Here is a 25,594-nt window from a genome sequence, read left to right on the forward strand (position 1 = left end):
TGACCCCCATTTGTGACACAATTGTTGATTGTGGAAGGTTGGTCCTCTTCATCCCAGCTCTCCATCCCAAACATGTCCAGTAGCTGACATATCCGGTGAGTCTGCTGGCCGTGCAAGAACTGGGATGTTTTCAGCTTCCAGGGATTGTGTGCAGATCCAGGCAACATGGGGCCGTGCTTGATCCTGCTGCAACAGGAGGTGACGGTGGTGGATTTAGGGCAGAACGGTGGGCCTCAGCATCTCGTCTCAAGATGCCATCAACAAGGTGGCATCTGTGGCTGTGCTGACAAAGCCACACCTGAGAGGTGGACTGGGAAGCGCTCGCTAACAGATTTAGTGAGATTTGTGAAAAATAAAAGGTCAAAGGTCACTTTCAGAATAACTCACTTCCCGTGACCTCTGGATGTGCATCAGCCCTTACAGGTGATCTGCCCCTTGGCGTGTTATTGTTTTTGCAGAGATTGAGCGTGAGAAACAGGCACAGTGTTCTACTTCCATGTCTGTGCCAGCTGCACGTCCTGTTCACCACGACTCTGTCCTCCAAACCAAACACACCTCCCTGGCCTGGAGACTTCCTCTGCTGATAAAAAGCTGATTAGACACACACACTCTGTGCTACTGCCACTTTCTCCCCTGACATAATCAGACAAAAGGAATACAGTTTATTCCTCCTTATCATCCCATCATTTCATCCCTGTTTGCGCACGTTTCCCTTTAACGCGTAACAGAAGAACGATGACGTGTCGGCGTTCTGGGCTCTGCTGAAGGTGGATAAGCCAAAATAACAGGGGGAAACATGACTGAAGATAGACACAGGAAAGAAAGAACAAAGATAATGTTCTGGAAAGAGTGAGCTGATACAAGAGACCAAAACCTGTTTGAGGGCACAAGCCTGAGCTTCAGATAAAACACACGGAGATGCTGAACACAAAGACTTTTCCCTTTATTATTCTGCATTCAGAATCATACTTTCATAAAAATGTCCCCAATAATATACATCAGCCATTCAAACTTTATACATCCTTCTGTGTCTAAGATATTTACACAAGCTTACTTTCCAATGGTTTGTTCTGGGTTTGTTTTAATTAAGAGACAAACAGAAACATGCTAACAGCTGCGGCAGCCGTGCCCACATTGTTATAAGGTGGTCACTTTAAAAACAGCTGTCCCGATACAATCACGTCATGCAGTAGAATATGTTATATGCCAGGCGATGGAAAAATAGAAGTACGATATAGTGAAACCGGGATACATGTTGCATGCCGTCGGTGGGAGGGCTCAGACGCATCAGAGCGCCTGCTGTGTGTCGCAGCCCAGGACCTCCAGGCGCAGGGCGATGTCATTGATCCATCCCAGAGGGTGGATGCGGATGTAGCGTCCAAAGAGAGGCGCGTCAAAGATGGTGAGAGCTTCCTCGTCCGAATCATTGTTTCCCTGGAAGATCTGAGAAAGGAAATGGAGAAATGTAGGAAGAGCGGAGAGGGACAGAGCGTTCGACGTAGCATGAAAGATGGTGGAGATGAGGAATATTATGGGTTAGGAAAAACATTCCTCAAATGCATACCCTGCAGTATCTGTTAGATTTGTTGTTGTTTTTACTTGAAGGTGATATTTTATCATTAAAATCGACACAAAAAGCAACTCTCTAGATAAGAAACCTGCGACAGATGAGAGGAAGCAAACGCGCAAATATGCAGGCCGAGCTCCTCCACCGATGTGGAATTTGTCACATCTACTGAGCATCACTGAAGATGGAAACATAGTTTCACAGAGAGCTCCGCCAGCACGAGCGTCATTATGGCGCCATGTAACCCCGAGGTGTTAAAGTGTCACGTCCGTGTAAGTCAATTAAAAAGGAATGACTACTTCTCTCCTGGTTTCTCCAGGTTATGACAGTAAGTGTACCTTTTCTCTTTGGGAGCTCCCTTCCAAGACGCTGCTCCAGGCTTGGCCATCACGGCTGATGGTGACCGAGAATTCGGTCACCATCATTTTGGTCAGCAACGAGCGCGCTCCTTGAGTCACCACCCCTGTGATACGCTTCACTTTGCCCAAATCAACCTGCAGCCACTCGTGGGGATTGTTGTTCTATGATGGAGGAAAAAAGTTTTAATAAAATGTAACAAGGCTGCCATGGGCGAGGGGCACCTGCGTTCACCTTCGGCCTCCAGGCGTTAGCGCTGCCTTCCTGATGAAGGCGAGCGAGGCTGGGAGTCCAGCTACGCAACAGAGACCAGTAAGAAGAGGAGGCAACGAAGCTTTCGTCGGGAATCCGCCTGTCCTGAAGTCCAAGGGGCAGAGAGCAACCTGGAAACACACACACACACACACACACACACACACGATTCTCAGCACTCCCGGCTGTAAAGCGAACCTCTGCTCCTGTCGGTGAAACTCACTGTTGAGGTCACAGCCCAGCAGCTCCATCCGGAGGGCAGGCCGTTGGTTGTAGTACAGTGGATGAATCCTGATGTAGCGCGCCACAAACGGGGGGACAAAGGGGTTGTTTTTTACCCTGGAGTTGTCCAGATTACCGTTGAACACCTGGGGAAAAACAAAGAGCAAACCAAATCTCATGGAGCCAACGTGTTTTTCAGACTGATTTCCAACGCTGCAGGAAGCAACTGGCTTCCTCTCTGATTATCTGCTGGAGACTTGAAGTGAACCTGACATCAGCGACAAATAACAGCTATTAAAATACTTTTGTGCAACTTTTCAGGTTTCTGTTAGTTGCCTGTGAAATGCTGTGATCTCCAGAAACCTGCACATGTGGGACTCATACTTTGGCTGTGCTGCTGCTGCTGCTGCGGCTGCTGCCGCTCCCTCGGTACGTGGACCACGTCTCCTGGTCCAGGCTGTAGGAGACGGTGAATGCCGTGATGTAGTTGTTCCTCAGATTAGACCTGACTCCCTGCGTCTGCACCCTGTGCAGCAACGTGGGCGCCTGGAGATCCACCTGTAACGCGAAGACCCGTCACAGATAGTCTGGGTTCAAATTAGGTTCAGTACTTGTGTGCGTGTCCCACCTGTATCCAAGATTTCTCGTTATAGCCCATCCAGGCGTTGATGTATCCTGACTGATCCAGCCTCGCCAGGTGTGGCAGCCAGTTGCCTGGAAACAGGTTTTAAAGGAGCGTGGTCATTTTCTGATTTCAACATTTCGCTTACTACGCACAGGAGAAATAAAGATTAAAATGTTACCTATGTAATCTGATGCTTTAATCTGAGAGTCCCCGATTCTTCCTGATTTCATCCCCAGCGGCCGGCTACATTCTGGAAATATCAGACACTTGCAGATCAGCAATGCGTTCCACATAATAGTTAATGAAGAAATCTTTTCTTGATGCTGTTTATACCTAAACTATAGAATAATATGTTACAGTAAATTATGTTAAATTTTCACTTCCAGGAAATTTAGCCCAAATTTGAGAACCTGGCAGCACTTCAGTGGCACAATGGCTTTAACCGTGACGCACAAGCGTTTACATATTTTCCCCAGTGGGCACCTACGTGGGTTATAGACCAGCAGTTTCGCCCTCATGCCCGCCAGCTGGGATTCTCCTACGGTGCATTCCACCAACCACGTGCCAACTGTTGGGGGTCTCATTTCCACTGTCCCAAACACTCCTGCGTGTAGGAATCACAGTAAAGAACAGAAGTTTGGTTGTATTTTTTTGTATGTTTTTAATGCAGAATGTAAACGGTGTGTATCTTTTCTGGGGTTCCTGATGAGTCTGTGTTGGGGCTACCTGGGAAGAGGTTGTAGACCCCCATGCGATGTTCTTTTTTGGCGTGAACGGTGAAAGGTAAACCGTGGAAGTGCACAGCGTGGTACTCGCCATCGCTGCCGACATTTAACAGGTGCCACCTGACTCGCTGGTGCTGGGCCACCAGCAGGCCAGGAAGGGATTCGGCCACGTAACCATTGATCGCTGTAAAACAATCGAGCATATTATAGAAATAAAGTACATAAGCGCTGGGGTCTATAGCAGTTCCAGTTTTCTCATACCTGCAAACTTATTGCTGATGTGGTACCAGGGGTCCTGAGTGTTGGCGTGACAGGGTGGAGCACAGTACCTGCGCAGGTTCTCCTCCATGTACCAGCTTTTAGTTTCATCGAAGGTGTGAAAGAGGAGGGCGAACTCCTGCACGTCAGGCTGAGTGTGCAGACGGGTGCTGAGGGTGCCGGGCTTACAAATCACCAGTGGCCCAATCAATCCTGAATTGAGGTCCCTCTCCTGGAAGCACAGAGTTCTTTTATTTTTTTCTACCCCTATTCTATTTACCCGTACAGAAGGAGAAGGACCATCCAAACCTTGTCCACAGTGGAGTAGTACGTCCCAGTTTTGCAGTCAAACTCGCTGTCCATGGGTCCCTGAGTCTTGGTTATTCTCCAGTTATAAGTCTGCACCTCTCCAGGGGCCAAGGGCTTTCCTAGGACTCCAGACGCCCCTTGGTTGCGATCGTAGACTCCATGAAGATGGAAGGAGTACGGCCTGGATGCGTTGTTCTTAAAGACGACCTTAAACATGCAGGAAACATTGGTGACTAAACGTCCGTCCGTCCGTCCGTCCGTCCGTCCATCCATCCATCCATTCATCCATCCATCCATCCATCCATCCATCCATCCATCCATCCATCCATCCATCCATCCATCCATCCATCCATCCATCCAACTGTTCACCGTTAACCGGTGATAAGTTACTTGACCACTTACTGTGAGGAGATCATTAACTTCAGCTTTGATGAAGGGTCCCAGGATGCCTAGATGTGCTTCAAGCTCCCCTTGGCTTACCGGATCTCGAAAACTTTCATCCTTGTAGGCTCGATATACCACCTTCTTATACTGTGGCAGGAACTTCCTCATGCCCCGGCTCATCTCTCTGAAGAAAGATTTGAGTCAAATTTGGACTACACTGGATTTAAAACATATAATTTCACACTTGAGTCCCAGGAGAAGTCATGTTCCTACCTTGGTCTGATGAGCTGGTATGGTTTTTTGACACCGTAGTCCCAAGTGACCTCCTCTGCTGCTATGTAGTAATGGGGATATCTGACCTCTCCGGAGCGCAGGTCCATGTAGTCTGTACTGAGTACATATGAGGTGCTGTTCTCCTGTAGAAAATGTTATATTGATGGCTTGTTATGGGTTTGGAGCTCTTCAGGTTCAATCAGTGTTCAGCGACAGACGCGCATTAGCAATAGTACCTCTTGGTTGTAGTCGTCATACTCGACGGACAGTTCATTCACTGCGATGTTGCCTGGTTGTTGGTGATGCGGTTTAAGCTTCTCCTCCTCAGACATAATGTAGTTTTGAACCATCTCCTCTGAGGTGACTGGCTCTACGGTGAAGGACCTCTTGCTGTTTCCTGGATTGCCGGTCAGTAAGATCTCATTGCCCTCTTCAAGTTCTTTGGTCCTGTTTATCCCGGTGGCATTGGCGGTGGTCCTGTTTTCCGCAGGACGTTCCTGAATTTCTGACCTCTCCTCGCCACCTTCGTCTCCAGAATATATGTCAAAATCTGTACTGTTGTCTTCCGCCTGGCGCCTCCGTCTGAGAGCCTGCTCTCCCACACGAAGAATTCCACTTGGTGCCGCTGTCACCTCGCCATCAAGCTGTAGCTCCTCCAAGATGTCCTCTGGGATTCTTTCTCCTGATGTTATGTTGGCATCCTCCCCTCCGGGTGGTGTTAATGTCACTTTCTTCAGATAGCATCTTCTACCATCGGTAGCGTTTAGAGTGGACGTGTTGACTGAGTGGGTGCTGTTGTTAATGGGGACCTTGTTGCACACTTTTAGCAACACTGTATGATTCCGAGGCCTCATGCCCCTTAGACCAAGAACCATATTATCAACATAGTCTGAGAAATCGACTTCATCTAATTCATGGTCAACTAACAGGTCTTCTCTCTCACACGTGAGAACAGTGTACTGAATACTCATCCCTCGGCTCTTCAGGCTGCCGTCAAAGGCGCCGATCTCCCACTCACCTATGACGATAGATTACCACACGCTGGGTTCAAACTGAAGCCACAGATTGCGCATACGTATTTAAGGAAGCTCTGATTTGACTTCTCGAAACTGAAACATTTGAGGCGCTGAGACTTTCCCTCTTACCTACAACCTCAGGCTCCATGGAGACGGTCAAGCCACTCATGGGGAAGAGTGTGAGGACAGATTGGTAGAGCCCTTGATGCTGAAAGAGGTTTCCCGTGAAGTACACGGAGAGGAACTCTGTCGGGGTGCCCACGCTGGCAACGTGCCAGAAGGCCACGTCGGTTTTACAGATGACAAACTGACGCCTGCGGAACATGATGCCGTTCACAGCTGGAGGAGAAGATACACCGAGAATTGAAACTTGATGTATATCCTGAGAGATACGATATAAAGAGATCCCCCCAAAAGTGTGACAAAAGTCTGTCCACTGACCTCTGCTGGTCGGCTACAGTATTAGTCACAGCGTGATTAAACTATTTGTATTATTTTTGCTCCGTGACATTTCTGCATGACCCGGTCCACTAAAATCGATGAAGTAGCCATTAAACTCACTGTAAATGACATGGGAGTTGTAGACGTCGGGGTCTGTGTCGTTATAGCCGGTTGGTGTTTGTGTTGTGTTGTGGATGTTTTCTTTCATGTACCAGCTGTTGTTCTCGTCAAAAACAGCAAACACCAGACTCCAGTCTTTGTCTGGCCCCACCTGCACGCAACAGATCAGACAGAGCACAAATGCAACACTGCTGCACTGACTTAGAAGGGTTTTTATATCAGTACTCAGATGTTCTCCTCACCAGACGCCCTCTTTGGTCGATAGCTTCATTCTTGCAGATGAGCAGGGTTCCCACCAGGCCGGAGGCCAAGTCCTTCTCTGGGTCCACAGTGCTCTGATACAGCTGGGTCAGACACTGTGGGTCTTCTTCTAGGGGCCTGTCATTGGCGGTCAACTCCCAAATGTAGCCAAACGTCTCATTGGGGCCAACTCCCATTGTGCGCAAGTCCTTTTCTGAAGCTTTTTTGTTAAAATAATTGGAAATAATTTTGTAATATTTATGTATTAGATGCTATTACTTGAAGTGATTTTAAAGAAGAGTTGGATTAAAGGGCTTTTAATTTAAATGCTAGCTTGCTGAAATGCGCACTGGCTTAATAATGCTCCCTTAGATGTAATTAATTATTTTCCTTGTGTTAGGTTGAATTGTTGTAATAGGTGTAATAACATATGAATATGAAGTAACCTAGTTTACCGTTCTTGGACCTTTTCATCGGCCGGATGCTGCTGAGACCGTTGGGGTAGATGTTGAAAGGACGACTGGCCGTGTTTTTTAACATGATCTGGAGACACAAGAAAGTCATCAATGAACTACAGTTAGCTCCGATTTTGATGGAGCACAAATTATGAAAACTGATCGACTCACGTGGATTTGATCACCGACTTTCCCCTTGAGGAGTGGACCCATCAGTGACTTTTCAGTGTTTTTCCTCCGAGTGAAGGACTTGTCTGTGTATTCCACGAACGCCACTTTTTTATATTTGTAGCTCAGGCGACTCGCAGATGTGGGAAAAAACCTCGACTGCAGCTCGCTGCTCGTTGGAAATGAAAATGCGGCTCAGTCCGAGATGAGACAAACCTGAATGTGCTTCCTCCATCGTTCTGACCTGTCTGTTGAGCTGAGATGAGGGGTGTAGTCCCAGGTGAGCTCTTCGATGGCGATGTAATGCTCCCAGACCTGAAAGTTTGCTCCCCTGCTCGATCGGACTTGAGGTTTCAGCTCCTTCGGCTTAAAGTTAATGATGTTGAACATTTCCTCCCCGTCGTAATTGTAATCATAGTCGTCGTCATTGCTGGGCTTGGCATTACGCATGTCAGGGCCGGGCAGAACGACGGGATCGGGGCATTTCTCCACTAGGAACATAGCGCTCATCCCATCTGGAGGGCGATATCGGCCACAGTAATCCAAATTACCGCTTATGGGACAATGTAGCTGTGGTTATGGCAACTGTCAGGAGCCGGGACAGGGTTTCTTACCGTGGCGGGGAGCGTGGATCTGACAGCTGATGAGGAAGCTGCCAACCGTAGCAGGTTTCATCTCCGCAGTGACGAATGTCATCGGAGTCACCTCAACTGTGACTTTACGGTGCGTCAACACCTGCAGTTGAGACAGACAGACTAAAGTTTTGCCAGAAAATTGTTACTGTAGCTCCACAAGACTTGAGTTACCTCCAGAGTGTGATGCTGAAACTGAATCAAGTGGATTGCTGGAGCTGTGCCCATCCCGATTAGGTGCCAAATCACAGGATTACGGCCCTGACATATTTTCAGGCCTACACACACACACACACACACACACCATCAGAGAGGGTAAATTAATTCCTCTGTAGACCACATACGGAGGGAGTGCAGAAGTAAAACATTCTCCCCTGGAACAATCTGTGTGGTTACCAGGTAACGTGGCATTAATGTATCCGTTGATGGTGTGGAATTCCTTCCTGCTGTCGCTCCTCTTGAACTTATCTCTGCTCTTCCTCTCTCCCACCTCTCCATACCAACTTTTGCTCTCATCAAAAACGACAAACAGCAGGACGAACGCCTGATTCCTCCTTTGGCCCTCGTCTGTGAACGCACCTGAGAACACACACACACACACACACACACACACACACACAGGTTAAACAAGCACATGCAGGAGAGGACAACAGGAACACGTGATTGCAAATATTACATGAGCATCGAGAACATGTGCTTATAATTCCTCTTGGTTGGGAATTCCTCATTTGTAAAGGATAAACCCTCTGAGGACAAACCCCCCGCAGCCCCTTACCGAGAAGCTCATCATGGGATCATGTGTTTCATAGCAGGAAGGAGCGGGGGGCTGCAGGAATATTTGCTGGGATGTTCCCACTAATTGAAATATTTTAAATGTACTTGATTTAAAATCCCAGTCTGAAAATGTGGGGCCCTGAGCAGAAAAGCATGTTTTCATACACCACACCAGAATGTGACCACCCTCTTACTCATTTTGCAGATCAGCAGTGCGCCGATGAGTCCTGAATTGACGTCCCGGACCGGGTCAACCTGAGATGAGTATGAGTAGGTGAGGCACTCGGGATCGCTGCCAGTGGGACCGTCTTTTGGGCTGATGTCCCAGACGTACTCGTAGTATCCTCCAGGATATACGGCATCGTCCTCCTTCTCATGACCTGCTGTGGAGTCATCATATCCAGCTCCTGGTGGGAAAATACACACTTGAATTTTCCTTCTGCGGCAGGAGGAGGAAGTGTCACAAGAGTACGTTGACTGAAGTCATCTGGTCAAAGCGATTAGTTGATATTTCCTGGAAACGACAGATCCAGATTTTCTTGACTATAAACACATTTACCAACGCCTTTCACGCGAATTTACGAAACGCCTTCTGAGAATGGAATTAACCCCCCCCCAAAGTCTCACAGTCATCGTGTGTAAGAGACATGAGAAGTATTTTCATTGGATTTCTGTAACTGTGCCGAGCAGATAATTGCCGGCCGTTAGGCTGGCACATGTGGGCCTAATCTGCACCCAGAAGATATCCGCAATCATTATTTGCTGTTATTTCTGTGGAACTACAGACAACGTTAATCCACGATGAGTCTGTTTTATGATCATCACAATATAGAACTGATGTAAGTAGCAGTAGCAGAGAGAAAAGCTGCTTAAGCTCTTTTCCAGTAGCATTTTTCACTGACTCATGTCACCTGGAGTGTAAATATGAATCTGTGAGTCAGGAACCACAGAGGAAGAGGTTGGTGCTGACTAATGGACCTCTGGAACAGAACATCACCTTCAGAGTGTTTCCAGTAGGAGATCCCCACCGGGCTGATGCTGTAGGGCTGAGAGGCGAGGTTCTTGAAGTGGACCAACACTGTTTCGCCAGCCTGGGCCACGATCACCGGACCCTGAATGCCTGCAACCAGAAAGATGCCGATAATCAACCGAACCCTATCAGAACCTCAGAATCTTGTTTAGAGATTTGTTTCATGTTGTAGTGGTCTGAATAAATTCTTGGTCTAGAGTCCGTTACAGGGGCCAACATGAATATTTGTCTCACAAATCAAAGGTGGCCTACCTGTCCATGCTGGCCTCGGCTTGGGAACTGTGTAAGTCGCGTCCAGATATTCTCTGTACACTGCCTTGATATATTTTTGAGGAATATCTTTCGGCTTTTTTCTGAAAAAAAAAAGTGCGTAAAGTGCGCTAAAGACGCAAACCGCTTCTGTTTACCTAAACTTGGTCAATCTGATTGGTCAAAGTCTGCGAATCTTAAATAAATACGATTTTATCGGGATTCACCTTTGCTCCGACGCTGGGTCACCGTCTTCCACATGGATATAATCCCAGCCGATTTCGACCGCAGCGATATAATACTGTCTGACGGCCGCCGGTGGCTGCTGCGCGTCTCCGCCACAGAAGGCGGCGACCAGCAGCAGCAGCGGCAGCGGCAGCAGCAGGAGTGTGTCCGTCCTCATCGCAGTGCGTCCCGGGTCAAACGTTTGCTGCGCCCTACGTGCGCGCAAATTTATAAGGACGAGCGCTGCAGAGAGGGGAAGTTCATCTCACACGCAATGGTTGAGAGATGGGGGGATTTAAAGCAGCAGAAAATGGAAATGGAGTAAATAAAAGCGCAAGTAGAGAAGATGTACAGGAAAAGAGTGAAATGTTCAGGCACGTGGAAAACATAATATATAAAAGATCAACATTAAGCGTCACATGAGTGTTTGGATGTTTAATTTATCGCCATCTAGTGGCCATCTAGGAACATGACACGGTCAGATGAATTAATCGGCGCCTGGATATTATCCCCCCCAAAGAAAATATAATTACGTGTTTATTTTGCTTTCAAAATTGTCTCCACAGTACAACTGATAAGCCCACAAAGGCTTTTATGCTTCATTTCTGTTCTTTTGTTATGAAATTTGCAAAGAATATGCTAATTTCAAGGCAGTGTAATTGAATTCTTTATGTGGAGTAATGTGATAAATCAGTAATGTGGTAATCCATCCATCCATCCAAAATAGAAACAAACCACTACACTGCACTAGACGGCCCAAACAGGATCAACCATAGACCCAAACACCAAAGAGGTTTCTCTGTTAAGTTCACTTAGAAAAGTTATATATTTTTTTAACCTCCCCACTTGAAGGCAACCGAAATTATTTAGATTGTGATTTTATCATCTACCACATTGGATTGTCAGAAAATTGTGAAAGATGTAAATATTATTTAAAGTTATATGATCAAAGAGATTAGCTCTTTCCAGGACATCCAGATCATCTTGATGATAAGACCCTCGACACACCTTTTCCAAGCTCATGCCTGTCCGGTAATCCCTGTCTTGACTGTAAAGAGCATTATAATTATTATTAGAGTTATCCGGGGTGTAGCCCACCTGTAGCGGGGTAGCTGGAGGGCTCCGGACCCCCCACCAGGAAAGAGCGGTTAGTTCGACGATGGATGGATTATTAAACTGTCGCCGCCTAGTGGCGACTTTGAGTTATGATTGTAAAAAGTTATATTTATTCGACAGATGAACACAAATTATCACTTCTGTATGAATATGATGACATGAAAAAGTTGGAAATATTACAGATGTTAGAATATTTTCTTTTCTTTCATGATAATGGATTTAAAGTCGTGCATAAAGGTTCTCAACAAGATTTGTATTCACACCTGTGACAATGAAATGGGAACCTATTCATTCATTCATCTTCATACAAAGGGTAGGCAAGTTTCTGCTGTTACTGTCTTGCATCATTAAAGATAATGAGTCTGCATTCTTTTTTAAGAATTAAGCTGCAATTTTGAGATGTTAAACTTTAGCTTTAGCATACGTCCCATATTGACATTTATAGTTTGGTGTTCATGTCTGAATAATGTACAACATAAAAAAAATAAAAATGAAAATAAAGCTGAGCAAACAACAGTAACACTTCATTTTGGTGCATCAGGGAGCATTTTCAGTTTACAGGAGTTGAACTCGAGGACCTGCTCCAGGATGCTGTCCACATCGGAGGTCTCTGTGCTGATATTGGTCAAATCCAGGCCGGGCATGACCACTGTGAGAAGCACCACCACGTTGGCCCTGATCAGACGCAGACACTCCTGCGACGACCTGTCTGCAAAACTGTTTGGTGGTTTAAAGTCAGAAATTTAGCTTAGTATCAACCGTGAGGTTAAAATAGTAATAATAGTAATAAATTCATGCAGAAGTCCTTTAAAATGATAATGCGGTTGGGTAAAGGTGGTAAACTAGTCAGAATGGCTCTTTTTGCCATCGCCAGGGATTAATTATAGGATATTATCTGTGCCTTCAAAACCCACCTGCTGTCACTGGACTGCATCCTGCTGGGACCCTCCTCTTCCTCAGGCTCTTCTCCTACACTCTGGGCCAAAGCGCTCTGGCCAAATTCAGCCCAGTCTCCTGAACCCTGGGCTGGACTGGGAGAAGAAGGTGAGTTCTGCAGGAGACGATGGACAATAAGTCGTCACTTTTCCTCATTTACAAAAAGAATTGCGAAACCATAAAATCACACTTTTTTGTTCCATTCCAGATATGCTTCAAAGGCAAAATCAGGATCGCAGCTAACTTGACCACAAACTCACCTGTAAACCCAGAAGCCTCCGCAGGTTCTGCACCTCTTTTTCTAACCGGGCCAGCCTCTGCAGGTTGGCCACCCGGTCCCTCTCGTCCAGAGACGGCGGTCCTCTCTGGTCTCGCTCGGGTGTGTCCCCGTCCTCGTCCACTCGGCTGCTTCTGTCATTGTTGGTCTTCTCTGAAGACATCTCAGGTATGCTGGGTTCCTTCTCAGGGTTTGCTTCTTCCACATTTTCTGCCTCAGCCTGTTGGTTCTGAAGACACGACTTCTTGTTCACGCAGGAAAATAAAGGTTCTGCTTTCCTCTTGTTGCTACGGAGAACAAAAGCTTAGTTAAGGATTCAAAGAGGTGGGATGTTGTGACTGTTGCAACAGCGAGGCGGGGCCCAACATGGCTGCTGGTGATGCATCCGTCCCGTCAGGCACCAGCTCACACAACAAAAACAGCAGTCGGAGCGTCCAAACCTCCATTTTGACTTGAAGAACGCAGAGACCAGTTACTCAGACGAGACCTTAAGCTTAATTTTCTTCCCTTTTATGCTTGTAAGGTGTTCAGATATCCAGGATTAAACCTCGCCACGTACCTTGAGGTGTCTTTGTTGTCCTGCGCTCTTGCCTCTGATTCCATATGTGTGTGTTTCTCTTCATCCTCGTCTTCATCTTCAAGCCTTTCATCCCATTCCCTGTTGGGCTCCTCTTTGTGTGCGTTCCCTTTGATGACCAACTCTCTCGTAAACGGCGTGCGTTGCTGGCACGCGTCTTCGTCCCTGTCTGCTCTTTGCTTTTCCTCCCTGGCTTCCTCCACGTGCTCTGTGTCTGGGGCCCGTGCGCGGCCGCTCGCGTGCCATAGTGGCGAATCCCCTGTGTGATCGGTCTGTTCTTTAGCATGTTGCGTGCTCTCCTTTGTGTGCTCTCCGTCAGCTGAACTATAGACGGAGGCGTTTGAGGACTGGACGGACTCGGGCGGCTCCGAGGAGCACTGTGAAAGGGTCTCGTCCTCCTCTGAGTGGTCCTGGAACACAAACAAGCTAAATCTCCACACACAGCCTGACCAGTGGTCCTGCTGGCCAGAGGCCTTTCATACCTTTTTGGAAATGTGTCTTCTCCTTTTTTTAAAGTCTCTGCATAAAAGACAGGACAAAGACAATTAAGACCAAAAGCTATTGGGGGAGTGGGAGTGTGAGGATATAACTAACTGTATCTTGTGGCTTTTCCGGTAGATCGGGGCTGACGGCTCCTCTTCTGCCTCCTCTGGCACTGAGCAACTTCTGAAAGACAAACAGGTTCAGCTGGAGCAACCAGACAACAATTCAGAGCCTGGAGTGTTTTCAGCCGCCACTGACTTCTTTGTCTTTGTCGTCTCAAACCAACATTGGCTGTGAATTAGCGTTAACGTTTGTGGAATCTGTTCCTGTCAAACGCAGGAATGGGCGAGGTCACCTGTAGCGTAGATTAGGGTTCTGGCTGCAGGTCCAGCTCTCGGGGACTTGCTCGTAATGATCAGCGGGGACGCTCCGCCACTTCAGGCATTCTCGACACTGTAACCACTTCAGAGCCCTGTAAACACAGACACGCTGGCTGCTTCAAAAGTGCATGTAGGCTCTCTGTGCAGGGCAGTTACACATACAGAGGGGGTATCTCCAGCTCTGAGTGGGCTGCAGTTCCTTTAAACTGCCCGTTGAGGTTCTGAAAGGAGTCTTTCATAGCCAGGAGCTGTTAGCTTCTTATCTGATACTGCTAAAACAATCATCTTCAATATTCGTCTCACATGATGGAACAAGCCGCTCTGTCTTGTGAGGACGTTCGTACTTCACCCGTACGCAGCGGCTTTGTCTGGTAACTATAACAACAGAAACGGAGGGCAGGCGACCGGAAAACACATCGTAAAAGCTTTTTCCAGATTTGGGAATGAAATATATTCCGTTTTCAGTTGTTTTACGTGTGAAGTTTTGCTGCAGGTAGGACAAAGAGGTGGAGACTCACTTAGCGCCGGCGCTCTCCTCTTCGCCTTCGCCATCAGCCAGAGACACTCGTCCCTTGGCCCGCAGGTGCACCACAGCCTTACAGTAATCGTTGAGTTTGACGCCCAAAGCGCCGAGGGTAAGTCTGAGGAGGAGGAGGCAGAACAGTGGGTCACCTCTTAGGGACGAGAGCCGTGCGCTGCTGGGCCAGGGGACTAAAATAACTGCAATAAAATGTCTAAAATGCTTTACATCAGTCTGTTTAACAGATGGATGCAGCTTGTTTCACGGTTCAAAAACACTGTTTTAAAAGTACAAATGTGTGCATGTGTTTGTGCACGTGTGTGTGCACCTGTATTCTTTGGTATATTCAAAGTCTTGCTTGTTGTGAGCAGGCTTTAGGAAGTTGCACTCAATGATCCCGATGACCCCGACTCCTGACCTTTGACCTGAAGTCTGAGGGAGAGGAGACGACAATTAAGATCCGGATTGCGGCGCTCCCCATGCGGTGAAAGGCCGTTTCTCCTACTTTGAGCTGGCAGCCCACTTTCTCGTAGGCTTTGATGAGGCGGTTCTTGTGGTACAGCATGATGCCGTAGTGGCCCTTCTTCCACGGGTTCATCCCAAAAGTCACCTTCACCTTGTCGTTCTGATCAGCGCCAGTCAAGGTCGCCAGCACCGCAAAGAACAAACACTTTCACCTTTCTGAAAGCCTTAAATGCCAACATCTCCCAAACCGTTCCAGCTCCCACAGCGCCCCCTGCATTTGCTAAATTTAGATGCAAAATAAGCCAACTGTGCAGAATAACCTCATGCTAGTGTGTTTGTGATGTCTGACAGGAGGAGAAAAGAGCGGACCTGATGTACTGTGATGGGTCAGGCACAGATACAGACACACACACTCTATACTGACGCTCTATTACCCCCCACACACAAGGATACGGTGAAGTGAGGATTGTACACGTCATGCTCTATGATATTCAGCCCCTTCGAGATCAGTCTGGGTATATTCCTCTTTCCCCTCAGAAAAATCTGTGTCCTTGGCTTCAGATATAAGATACTGAGGTAGGCCTGAGAGCAGAGATGGGAAATACACTTACACAGAGTGAGGAATAGGTAGAATGTAAAGTACAAAGTACTTTTGGATCTGTATGTTCCTACCTTGAGGCTATACTGCATTTCTGGAACATCCTGTTCGTGTCTCATGGACCCGCTGCGACTCAGACCATTCTTGATGTCCTGGCTTTGAATTGACGGCAAGCGGAAGTCGGTCACGTCCGTCTCGAAGTCGATCTCTGGCTTCCCATCTTTGGTCCTTCGGCGCGAAAGGGGACAACTCATTAAAGACAGAGGCAGTCTGGTCCAGACTATGCTAGTCTAGAGGGACTAGTCCTCATGGGACTGGGTTAAAGAGCACAATGCTGGTCTATCAATGCCACCTGGGAAAGTTCAATTTAAATAAAATGTAGATTATCTATACATTTGAAAGTTAAGCGGGAAATTGTTAGTTTTTTGGACCTGCGAATGTTCCAGATTAATATCTTGGTGCCTTTTTTGGAAGGAATGGAGTCGAAGTGTGCGTGTATCTCCTCCACAGAGGTGATGATGGAGTTTTCCAGGATGGCCTTCAGGTTGTTCTCTGAATCCTGAGTCTCCACCTGAGACCGTGATCCCGGTTAAGGTCGGAAACGTGAAAGCTACACAGAAAAATGCACCGTGACATTTTCTCCACAGCGTTCCGTGAAGGATATTGGTTTGCTGGTTGAAGGGCACAATGGGGACCAAGACAGCCTGAGCCTTGATGTTTTCCAGGTAGGTCTGTGACATCATCCCCACAGACTGGCAGCCGCCGTTCTTGGTGAAAATGAGCGCGTCGCGGCCGAGGCGCATGGAGCCGGACTTGAAGCCGTTCCCGTACACCCCGATGGCCTGCTGGCTGAGGTTGCCTGAACCTTTTTCTGTGAAACCAAAGCTGGACAAAGGTGAAGAAAAAGATCAGGAAGCAAAGAAAATGGATTTTCTCTTTACAACATTAGACTCATTGACACATTAATGGTTTCTGAGAGCATAAATAGCATTTATGATAATTGTCTCAGGCTGGCATTATTAAAAATATACCCTTCAATGTCTGGCTAAACCCAAAAAAAGGACCCAGCTATGGTGGACAGGTGTGTGTCTGACAGAGCGGAACCCTTTGATATAATGACTCTAGATCCGTCTGCGTTCTAATATAAGACACACATGAGGAGGTCAAAGGTGACTATCCCACAGTAGACAGTGGTAGAAGAGGAGGTTAGACGTATCTATGGAGACGAACGTCTCACCTGAGCATCTTGTGCAGTTTGCTGGGAGTCATGCCGCAGCCGTTATCGGTGAAAGTTAGGCAAAGATGGCCTTTTTCCTCCACTACGTCGATCCACATCTGTTTGGCGCACACGCCTGGATCTGATGCATTGTCTAGGGAACACACTCTAATGTCAGCAAACCTCAGAAAAACCTCAACAATGACAATTTTTGATCATGGCGACAGAGCTGTAGGACTTCAGTTCATATTCTTGGTGGAGCCGACCAAAAACTGCAAAACGTGTGCACATATACATATTTATATCACATAGATATATTCTTTAAAATCTTTAAATTATTTTTCAATACATTTTAAATGCGTATAAACACCATAGATCATCCTACTGTTTCACTAGAAATGCACTTTGCTTCTGACTTGTTCTGAGTGGATGTGGTTTCAAACCACAGAACTGGAAGCTCTATTGTCATATGAAAATCATTATACAAACAACTGCAAGAATTTTGAATTTGCGCTCTGTATGTTATCTTTAAAAAAATAAAAAAAAGCCTTATCAAACATCGAATGCCGAGAACATGATAATAGGGATCTTGGAATTACAATCACTTGAATTTGCACGAATCCGCATGATTAGTCATGAAAAGCCACCAAGTGCATGATTTACATTAAGCCCACTAACGTGCAAAAGCTGTTAGAAGGTACCATGTTTGGATTTAGATTAAATGATATTCATTAATAAATAGTATTTGTGCAATAACTCTATTACTAAACGTTTTTAAGCGGTTCTTTTGGGGTGCAGTTCCCAATTGTCGCCACTTGAGGCGCACATTGGGGATCTCTTCCGTGCAGGAGTTCATCTGTCGTCACTTGGTGGGACACTCAAGAGCAGAAATAGACTTTTAAATGAAAATAAATATTGCAGTTTAGGCCATTTGTGCAGTTTTTCTACAAAGAAAACTGTTATTATTGTTACATGTGCCGTTGCCTGCAACATATAGTTACTCACACCTGTACATTAAGTTTATAGGAGTTAAACTGCCGCATGATATTAGATTTGGTTTGCGTGCACGATACAGTTGTGTGCAGCTATAGACCGCAATGTTCTCTTCTGTTCTCAGCGCGCTTAAGAAAGTCAGAATGTTCGTTAGAAACAAGTATGAAACGTAGTGAGGCGAGAAAACATAGTGCGAAAGGGAAATACCACGTGTTAAACCGTGAAGGCACACCAAGATCCCGTTTGGTGGGGAAGCGTCTATCGCGCCGCGTTCACGCTATAAGCTTTTACAATTCATTTCCTGGTCGGACAGCAACACGCTTTAGTAGAAAATAAGAACCGATCTAAACACTATTGGTTATCGATGACAGGGCAGAGCGGCTCTGGGAGAGGGATGAACAACAATAACAACAACAACAACAACATCTTGAAACTGTAAAGCGGAGCACTTTGCGGAAGCGAATGACCATGCGATGTCAATTTGCCCCATGCAAACTGTTTCTTTCACCCTGGACTTTTCTCCTCTCGGAGTGGCGGTTGGCTGCTGCACTCCGTCCCAGAGACGCACGCACGCACGCTCACGGGCGGTAACCCGGGCACTGACACGCAAACCTCCACATATTATGCGCGGGAGTATCGAACCCAGGTCGTTGTTTTGGCGGCGCGCCTCTGCGTTCTTACCCACTAACTCGGCCACTGCGCTGAAGGGCCAGGTGTGACTGGTGCTGTTGCTGTTCAGGAAGGCCGGGTTCATCTTAAAAAGGAGAGGGAGAGAGAAGAATGATCAGATGAAGCCCACTGGCGGCGCTCCCGCAGAGACAGCGGTACATACGCAGCTCAGGCGGATCCCCTGCTCGGTGCCCTTCGCCATGTTTTGCGACTGGTTGTTTTGCGTCCTGTCATGTCCGATGTGCGCGCTGACTCAGAACGAGACAAGTGGGCGTTGCCTCCTGCTGTTGGACAGAGTATTGCGACGTTCAGCCTCGGACAAAACGCCTTAATGGGGCAATTGAAAGAAAATTCATTTTCTTTATTCTGACATAATCCACATGATACTGAACCGCAATTATTGCAGAAGCTGACAGGGTATCTGCATCAAAATGTGTTTACTCAGTAGCGTTAAAAATAAGATCGCAAACATGCATTTAAAGTTTATGGGAAAGGATAAAATGTAATTAGATTTTTTTTTCATTTTTACGACATTAAACCCTTTGATAATGGCTTAAAACAGGTCTGAATAATGACAAACACACGCCTTGTCAGTTCTAGTCTGAGTTTCAAACAACATCAACTTTAAAAGCATTTTGTCGGTTGCCAGATTAAATGAGGTTATTTTTCTTTAGACGAACTCACCTTCCTCTCATCAAAGCTCGGCAAATCCACACTTTTACACCTCAAATCTATTATTTTGTTAATAAATAACAATGCCAAAAGAATAGAAAGAGATAAACCGATAGAAATGTACTGATATTATCATTTTTATTTGTGGTCTAATCAACATTACATTAGATATAAAAGAGGCCCTCTGGTACGAGACCCCTGGGAAGACCCAGGACATGTTGGAGGGACTATGTCTCTCGATTGGCCTGGGAACGCCTGGGGATCCCTCCGGATGAGCTGGAAGAGGTAGCTGGGGAGAGGGAAGTCTGGGCTTCTCTTCTTAGGCTGCTGCCCCCGTGACCCGACCCCGGATAAGTGGTAGAGGATGGATGGATGGATAAAAGAGGCCATTTTTGATCTCCAGAACTAGAATATCCCATTTTTTTTATTTCTCCATTTATGATTCAAAAATATTTATCTTCAGGGAATTTCTGCTGGGAAGAGAAAATGCCCAGCAGCCACCAAAGGATCTTGCACGGTTAGTTGATGGATTACAGTCAACAACAGCAATAAATAATAAATGAGTTACTCTTAATTGTCGTGAGAGTGGGAAACCTTCTCCAGTAGCCAGCAGACCTGGTTTGGATTGTTTTTAATCTGGGAAAGCAGAAGCACACACATTTTAGAGACATCCATCCATTTCCCAACACTGGAGCCTATTTGTGGGAAAGTTGGGTTGCAGTCTGCAGTCACCTTTAGAGACATCGGCCATACCTTCATATAAGCCTGGATTTTCTTTTTCAGCACAATTTTGTAACCAATCTTCTGGCCCCCCTCTGGTTCCTCTATATCCACAGAGGAAACCAGGTGGTTGTAATCTTCATCAGTGCGATAGAAAGTAGGATCACATTCCAACTTTGCATCACCTAGGAAGAGAGGCAAGAGTTAAATGCATTAAAATGAGTATTTTGATGTTGAAGTTTGGATGTTGCACCTCTACCTGAACGGTGGTTACAGGACTCTCTGAAAAAAAGAAATCCACCAGGCCGCAACCAGTGTAAAGACTTCTTCATGAAGGTTTTGAGCTCCTCGTTGCTCAGGTACATCAGCAGCCAGTTAGAGAAGATGAAGTCAATGCTGAGGAGTACAATTACTGTATTCAATACAGATTAGGATTAAAACACAGGATATTAATCATAGGGATTACATTTGGTAGTTAAATCAAATCAAATATAAAATCAAATGTCATATGTGATGTAAAAGGGTTATTGTGGTAGGGAGGGAAGGAGTGTGATTTAGGACACCTCTGTTCATAGGTGTCTGAGAACTGGAAACTGTTGACTGTTTTTGATCAAATGCTGAAAAAAACCTGAAGATTTGCTTCATCTGGGCATGTTGGACAGGTTCAATTTATTATTTATTTTATGCTTATGGATGCAGTTCAAGCACAGGAATAATCGGTGTCTGGATTTATCTGCATCTAAGGGGCAAAATATGCTGCGTGGTTAGAATTACACTGTCCAAGATGTTATTTAATTCTTTGTTGCATCTTCAGAGGGAAGCAGAGATCAGATAAAGACATCCACCATCTTGATTTCATGAGGTGTCAGATAAGTTGTGCTGGTTTTCTTGAATTCAGAAAAACTTTTTTCTTCTTGTTACAACTTGGCTCAAAGTTGTAACAAAAGGAGGGAATCAGCACACAGAAAGATCAAATTATCTAGATATTTTTATTGAGAAACCCAAAGAAATGTGAGAAAACAGGATGAATCTGTAATCAGTAATGTAGTGCAGGTGTGGGTGGATAGGGGTGCATGTGAGAGTGCTGCAATAAGGATTCACACCCAAACTAAAATGATGAGACGGCCATGAGGTATGGTGGCAGCAGGCCAGCCAGAGAGCGAGAGACTAAGGAGAACCACCCCTTTTATGCCCTCTGTTTCCTTCCAGCTCGCAGGTGAAACCAGTCTCACTGATGACCCACCCAGTCTCTCGGTAAACAAAACAAGACACATGGGCGCGCCGTCACATCTGTTGTGAATCCTGTTCCGAATTGGGGCTCTTTTACTGCTCAGGAAACAAAACCAAAAAATGCAGGTGTGAAGTTTAGTATATATATCATTAATCACTCTTTTTACACAGTATCTTTTCTTTGATATTTGTTGGAAGCAGCTCTGGAGGTGGTGTCCTTCATAAAAAATGTATAAATTTATTTCACTGGTATGGTCGGTGGTTTCTTTTTTAACCAATAAAAAAGACTTAATCAGAACTCTTGTGTTTATGTGATCTGTATTGTTTTCGGTGAAAGGGCAATTTAAGTGTCATTATTGGCTACATGAACCCTGACTCTTCATCACACTGCAGTGAGCTCAAATTTGTAGTTGGCCCACCTGTTTTTGGGGATCTCCAGCTTTGTGACGTCAGATTGAATGAATGTCACGTTGCTATGGTGACCATTGTTTCGTCTGTTCTTCTCCACAAAGATCTCCATGAAATCCACAGCCGTCACATGTTTGGCTTTGGTCAGCAGGTGGCTGGTGTAGCGACTGTAGAGACACACGCATGAATCTTGCTGTCTTTGGATCATCAAAGAACCATGATTTAAAAAAACGGGACCTGGCCATGATTGGCTAACGTTCAGAAGCTCTGGGTGTGTATGATGTTTACAGAAATACCAAAGTGCTGAGTGTGTCCTCACCCGATGCCAGCTCCCAGTTCCAGCACGTTGGATTCCCTCAGGCAGGGCAGGATGGAGAGGATCTCGGGCAGCTCGTACTGCGTCAGCTCGTTGGCTTGAGAGTCCAACATCATTTCCTCCATCGTGGCCTCCTTGGAGTGCTCTTTCCAAAACTCTTTCATCTTTGTGCGTGCTGTAAGAAAATAAATAGGCAAAACTTGTGTATTTTTATATATGGCTTTCCTTCAAGCTCTGGTCCACAGAGCTAACCGTAACCCTGTTTGTCAGTCTGTATCAGGATGTATCTGGATCATAACACTGCCCTCCTCCACCAACTTTGGCAGTGTGTTCCACTTTGACCTTGGGCTTTCCATTCCAGACTTGATAACATTGTCCCTGTACGCTTACTTGTTAGCAGCTTATAGCCTGATGTTATGGATTGTCTCAGAGGCGTCTTTGCGCAGTCTACACCTTGAAATGCGTAAAAAAATCCTGTTGCTCCTGTGCTCAGAGCTTGACATTTTGCTGCCAAAACCAATGAATCTGTTCTGCCTTTCTGTCCAGACTATTCCAGCCACTGGTAGGATTTCCTAAAATCAGCCACTTCCTCAATTTGGCAGTGTTACATGCCATGTAGGGGCTTGTCTTCCATGACAGCTCTAACAGGTCTTCCTCATCAGATATTCAGGACTTTCATAGATATGAAATAGATATATATTGCAACTCACCCCCTGACCCTAAAGCCCCTTTCACACTGCACGAAAATAGCGCATGGTCCCGGGTCGACACGGCTCACTTCAGCACTGTCAAAGGATTGTTGTGGCATTTTGTAGCTTGTGGGATATCGTGCAATGTTCTGCTAAATTACCTGGTGACATTGATGCTCCTGCCTATTGAGTTCTGATTTTGTAACTGGACATCCTGTCAACAGAGACTGATCCCTGAAGGGTAGATCAAGATTTTTGTCCCGTTTTCTTTCTGTCAAACAAATCAAATGTGTAGCTACACAATCTTTAATGAAAGTGGCAGTCAGTTAGAACTAATGAAGCCTCTTGGATGAGGTGAAATGTCTTCATGGAACTCAAACAGTCCAGTTGCTATGATTCAACCACCAGAATTTAATGAACGTGCATACGTGAAGTATGTCATGTTGGGGATACCCTGCTGATCGGGGATTGTTTATGTACAGGTTGTGTCGGCATGACACAGCTTTGATGATTGATCATGGCAGCACACTGACAAGATCACGAGAATCGTGAGCTTCTGGGTAGAAGAGATTTGGCGGCAGATTTTGGCCACTGCAGTTATAATGGAAATAATACTAGTCTATAGCATTGATTAATAACACAGCCGTGCCTCTCTCAGTGGGACTGAGAATCAAACCTGCTACTGTTGGCAATGTGAAAATGCCCAAATGCCCAGATAATTTCAGGGTGAAAGCCATATAACCCGTACCCTAAAACCCGATGTCAGTATTCAGTATGTAGCAAGTACAAGAACACACACTTACCTTCTACCTCTCCAACTGCACTCAATGGTAAAGTATGGCTTGTCCTGTCCATCTTAAAACAAAGAGGGGAAATAAGTTCAACGGAGACAGATGCTATGTTTGAAACCACCCACTTGTTCCCTATTCATTACATGTGGAAGTTGGACCACTGAGAGATGACGCATTGACTGTGAAGAGACATGCAGCGCCACCGTCTTGGTACAGGGCTTCAAGAGGCAGTGGTGCAAGTACAATTACGAAGGAAAGAAGTACTTCATTAACTCGAGTAGAGAAGTATGAATTAGAATTATTCTCAGAATTTTGGACAAATTTCCAAACGATTTGATTTGTTAAAATCATTATATCTATAATTTCTGGACCCTTTAAAAATACTGGTTTTATCAGCCCAATACAAATTTTACTTAATGTTATCAGCAGACAAGCTAAACTGAAATATGCCAGACTTCTGTGCTGAGTACCGATGCTCTAATGAGTGAAACACACAGAGCAAATGTGGTGAGGTCCCTTTTCACAGGTAAGAGACAGCATGGGATACAAAAACGTGAGCAGGCTGTTATATAGTGAATTAGAAAACAGAAAGGTGAATTCATGTTGTTTATTGACAATATAGTTTATCCTGATATTACTCCACATCTGAGCAATGACAAACTCCTATCTTACGTGATGATAACCTTAATGATGGTCTTTACAATAACAGAGAAAATGGAAATTAAGTGCTTTACAGATTGTTTGAGGATAACAGTGTATCAGTGGATGTTAAGCCAATAGCTAAACAGCATTTCGATGACATTCCTTCAGATGATCCTGTCAGGAACACTACAACTCGGCTATACATGGACCTAGCATCTTCATTGCTTTCAATCTTTCATTGGTCTCCACCCCAGTTATTCCTGGGGCCTCCTCAGACACCCCAATATTTTTAGTGGGTGCACAATTCACAGAAGAACAATGTCAAAACTAAAGTTTTGACAAGCAACAATAAGGTAGTCTTTTATTTTTGTGTTTCTCTTTTGTTTTTGGGGGAACTCCATTGTGCAATTCTTTTATTTTGAATAAACAACTTGAGATTGTTTATGCTGACCAAAACATGTACAGACGGTGTCGGTGCCGTGCTTCTATTGGGCCCAGTGACAGAGCCGTCAGCATAACTCACCAAATAAATGCTTCTTTTTGTACACAAACATACTAGTAAGGACTTTTAAAATTAAACCTTTATAAAATCTTTGTGTTGCCCTCTGTAAATGTTTATTTTCCGTTTTTTCTTTTTTGGCACGTTCTTCACGAGTCATTGTGAACCCAAATCAGGGCAACCGAGCCGCGTCCTTATACCTCCAAAGTACTTTGGATAAGCACTATTCAGACTTGAGTGAAATTGTAAAGATATTTAGAGACACTGTACCTGGATGGCTGCTCCGTCAACACACTGCTCAACAAGGCGGTGGCAGTCAACGCGGCACCTGTGTAGAAACGTCTGTGTTTTAAATGGGAATGGTTTCCGCGTTCCATTTATCGCGTAAAACGGAACTGGGAATGACAGGTTAGCGGATATGAAATGCAACTTTAAAACACGGTGGATGAAGAGGACAAAGCCACAGATACCCATTTTCCCTCTCTCGACGCATTTATTCATTCACAAAAAGTATTGAAAGGCGAATGCTCATAACAAGTGCATATACCTGTCATGATTTGGGTCCTCTCTCTTTGTATGTGTGTTTGTCTCCCTCTCTCGTTGTCTTGGGTTAGGGAAAATGACCACATTGCACCCCCTCCTGGAAAATTGTTTGCTACACGCTGATTTCAAATTTCACAAATACGCTTAACAATCTGTGGAATGGCACAGTGACAACTGCATTTAAAAATATATTTGCAGAACAATCACCCATTACATTATTGTGGGATGAACAGACATATTCCAGTGTCAGCAACTGCTGCAGGCTTTCAATGCCTGGCTGGATCACCAGCCTTTGCCCAAACTTGTGGGCAGCATAGATGAATTCCACATTAGGCTCAAGCCCCCTGGTCCAGATGCTCCATTCATCTTCTAGCTGTGTGTGACCATCATATCTATGGACATATTCACTGGATACCAGGGCTCTGTCCATGACTCAAGGGTCCTGAAAACCACCCGTCTGTATCTTCAGGGACTGTACCCACCTGAGGACTATCGCATCCTGAGGGACAGAAGGACATGAACAAATAAGACA

At 45.6% G+C, this 25,594-nt stretch overlaps 3 protein-coding genes across 5 annotated transcripts; all 3 read right to left on the bottom strand.

Moving 5' to 3' along the window:
• Positions 1-1,278: 1,278 nt before the first annotated feature.
• Positions 1,279-10,500, bottom strand: f8 (coagulation factor VIII, procoagulant component). The gene is given in 27 exon segments (NM_001032750.1): positions 1,279-1,443; positions 1,906-2,088; positions 2,159-2,307; positions 2,400-2,544; positions 2,783-2,956; positions 3,027-3,112; positions 3,202-3,273; positions 3,511-3,627; positions 3,750-3,932; positions 4,010-4,238; positions 4,316-4,522; positions 4,718-4,883; positions 4,973-5,115; positions 5,209-5,990; positions 6,118-6,327; positions 6,550-6,700; positions 6,792-7,009; positions 7,245-7,332; positions 7,416-7,581; positions 7,657-7,927; positions 8,027-8,147; positions 8,219-8,322; positions 8,441-8,623; positions 9,013-9,225; positions 9,816-9,938; positions 10,101-10,201; positions 10,325-10,500. Coding segments are annotated over 27 exon segments (4,917 nt in total). The 3' UTR covers positions 1,279-1,287.
• A 1,025-nt stretch (positions 10,501-11,525) lies between these two features.
• Positions 11,526-18,846, bottom strand: LOC101064781 (MORC family CW-type zinc finger protein 3). Of its 2 annotated transcripts, XM_029847076.1 has the most exons (18): positions 18,716-18,846; positions 18,565-18,637; positions 16,912-17,044; positions 16,339-16,559; positions 16,106-16,253; positions 15,749-15,902; positions 15,530-15,658; positions 15,117-15,236; positions 14,940-15,043; positions 14,610-14,732; positions 14,395-14,466; positions 14,067-14,183; positions 13,823-13,894; positions 13,711-13,747; positions 13,211-13,638; positions 12,635-12,938; positions 12,353-12,489; positions 11,526-12,155 (listed from the first exon to the last, which is right to left on the bottom strand). In XM_029847076.1, the coding sequence occupies exons 1-18, from the start codon at positions 18,752-18,754 to the stop codon at positions 11,963-11,965; spliced, it is 2,604 nt and encodes an 867-aa protein (XP_029702936.1). In that variant the 5' UTR covers positions 18,755-18,846; the 3' UTR covers positions 11,526-11,962. The 2 variants fall into 2 exon arrangements, with proteins under 2 accessions (XP_029702936.1, XP_011608843.1); XM_011610541.2 differs by lacking the exon at positions 14,395-14,466.
• Positions 18,847-19,339: 493 nt separating this feature from the next.
• On the bottom strand, positions 19,340-25,085 carry LOC105417331 (phosphoethanolamine N-methyltransferase-like). 2 transcript variants are annotated; one of them, XM_011610544.2, is made up of 8 exons: positions 25,067-25,085; positions 24,790-24,847; positions 23,391-23,442; positions 21,902-22,073; positions 21,594-21,749; positions 20,204-20,340; positions 19,978-20,129; positions 19,340-19,860 (listed from the first exon to the last, which is right to left on the bottom strand). In XM_011610544.2, exons 3-8 carry the CDS (start codon positions 23,440-23,442, stop codon positions 19,795-19,797), a joined length of 735 nt encoding a protein of 244 aa, XP_011608846.1. In that variant the 5' UTR covers positions 24,790-24,847; positions 25,067-25,085; the 3' UTR covers positions 19,340-19,794. The 2 variants fall into 2 exon arrangements, with proteins under 2 accessions (XP_011608846.1, XP_029702937.1); XM_029847077.1 differs by lacking the exon at positions 25,067-25,085 and adding an exon at positions 22,749-22,858 and having other exon boundaries at positions 24,790-24,853.
• Between the last annotated feature and the right edge of the window lie 509 nt (positions 25,086-25,594).

The sequence above is a fragment of the Takifugu rubripes genome, chromosome 14 (genome assembly GCF_901000725.2).
Source record: "Takifugu rubripes chromosome 14, fTakRub1.2, whole genome shotgun sequence".
Taxonomy (NCBI): domain Eukaryota; kingdom Metazoa; phylum Chordata; class Actinopteri; order Tetraodontiformes; family Tetraodontidae; genus Takifugu; species Takifugu rubripes.

Bases quoted from the DNA above. Each gene is read 5' to 3' on its own strand.
- LOC101064781 (XM_029847076.1), bottom strand. From the start codon at position 18,754: ATGGCGAAGGGCACCGAGCAGGGGATCCGCCTGAGCTGC. The intron at 16,560-16,911 runs GTGAGACGTTCG...ACCTTTGTCCAG, and splicing joins AAACTGCACAAGATGCTCAG to CTTTGGTTTCACAGAAAAAG. The intron at 13,639-13,710 runs GTATGAAAGGCC...TTTGTGTTCCAG, and splicing joins GAAGACACATTTCCAAAAAG to GACCACTCAGAGGAGGACGA.
- LOC105417331 (XM_011610544.2), bottom strand. From the start codon at position 23,442: ATGGACAGGACAAGCCATACTTTACCATTGAGTGCAGTTGGAGAGGTA. The intron at 20,341-21,593 runs GTGGGCCAACTA...TGTACTCCTCAG, and splicing joins CTGGAGATCCCCAAAAACAG to CATTGACTTCATCTTCTCTA. The intron at 19,861-19,977 runs GTATGGCCGATG...CTGCTTTCCCAG, and splicing joins AAATCCAGGCTTATATGAAG to ATTAAAAACAATCCAAACCA.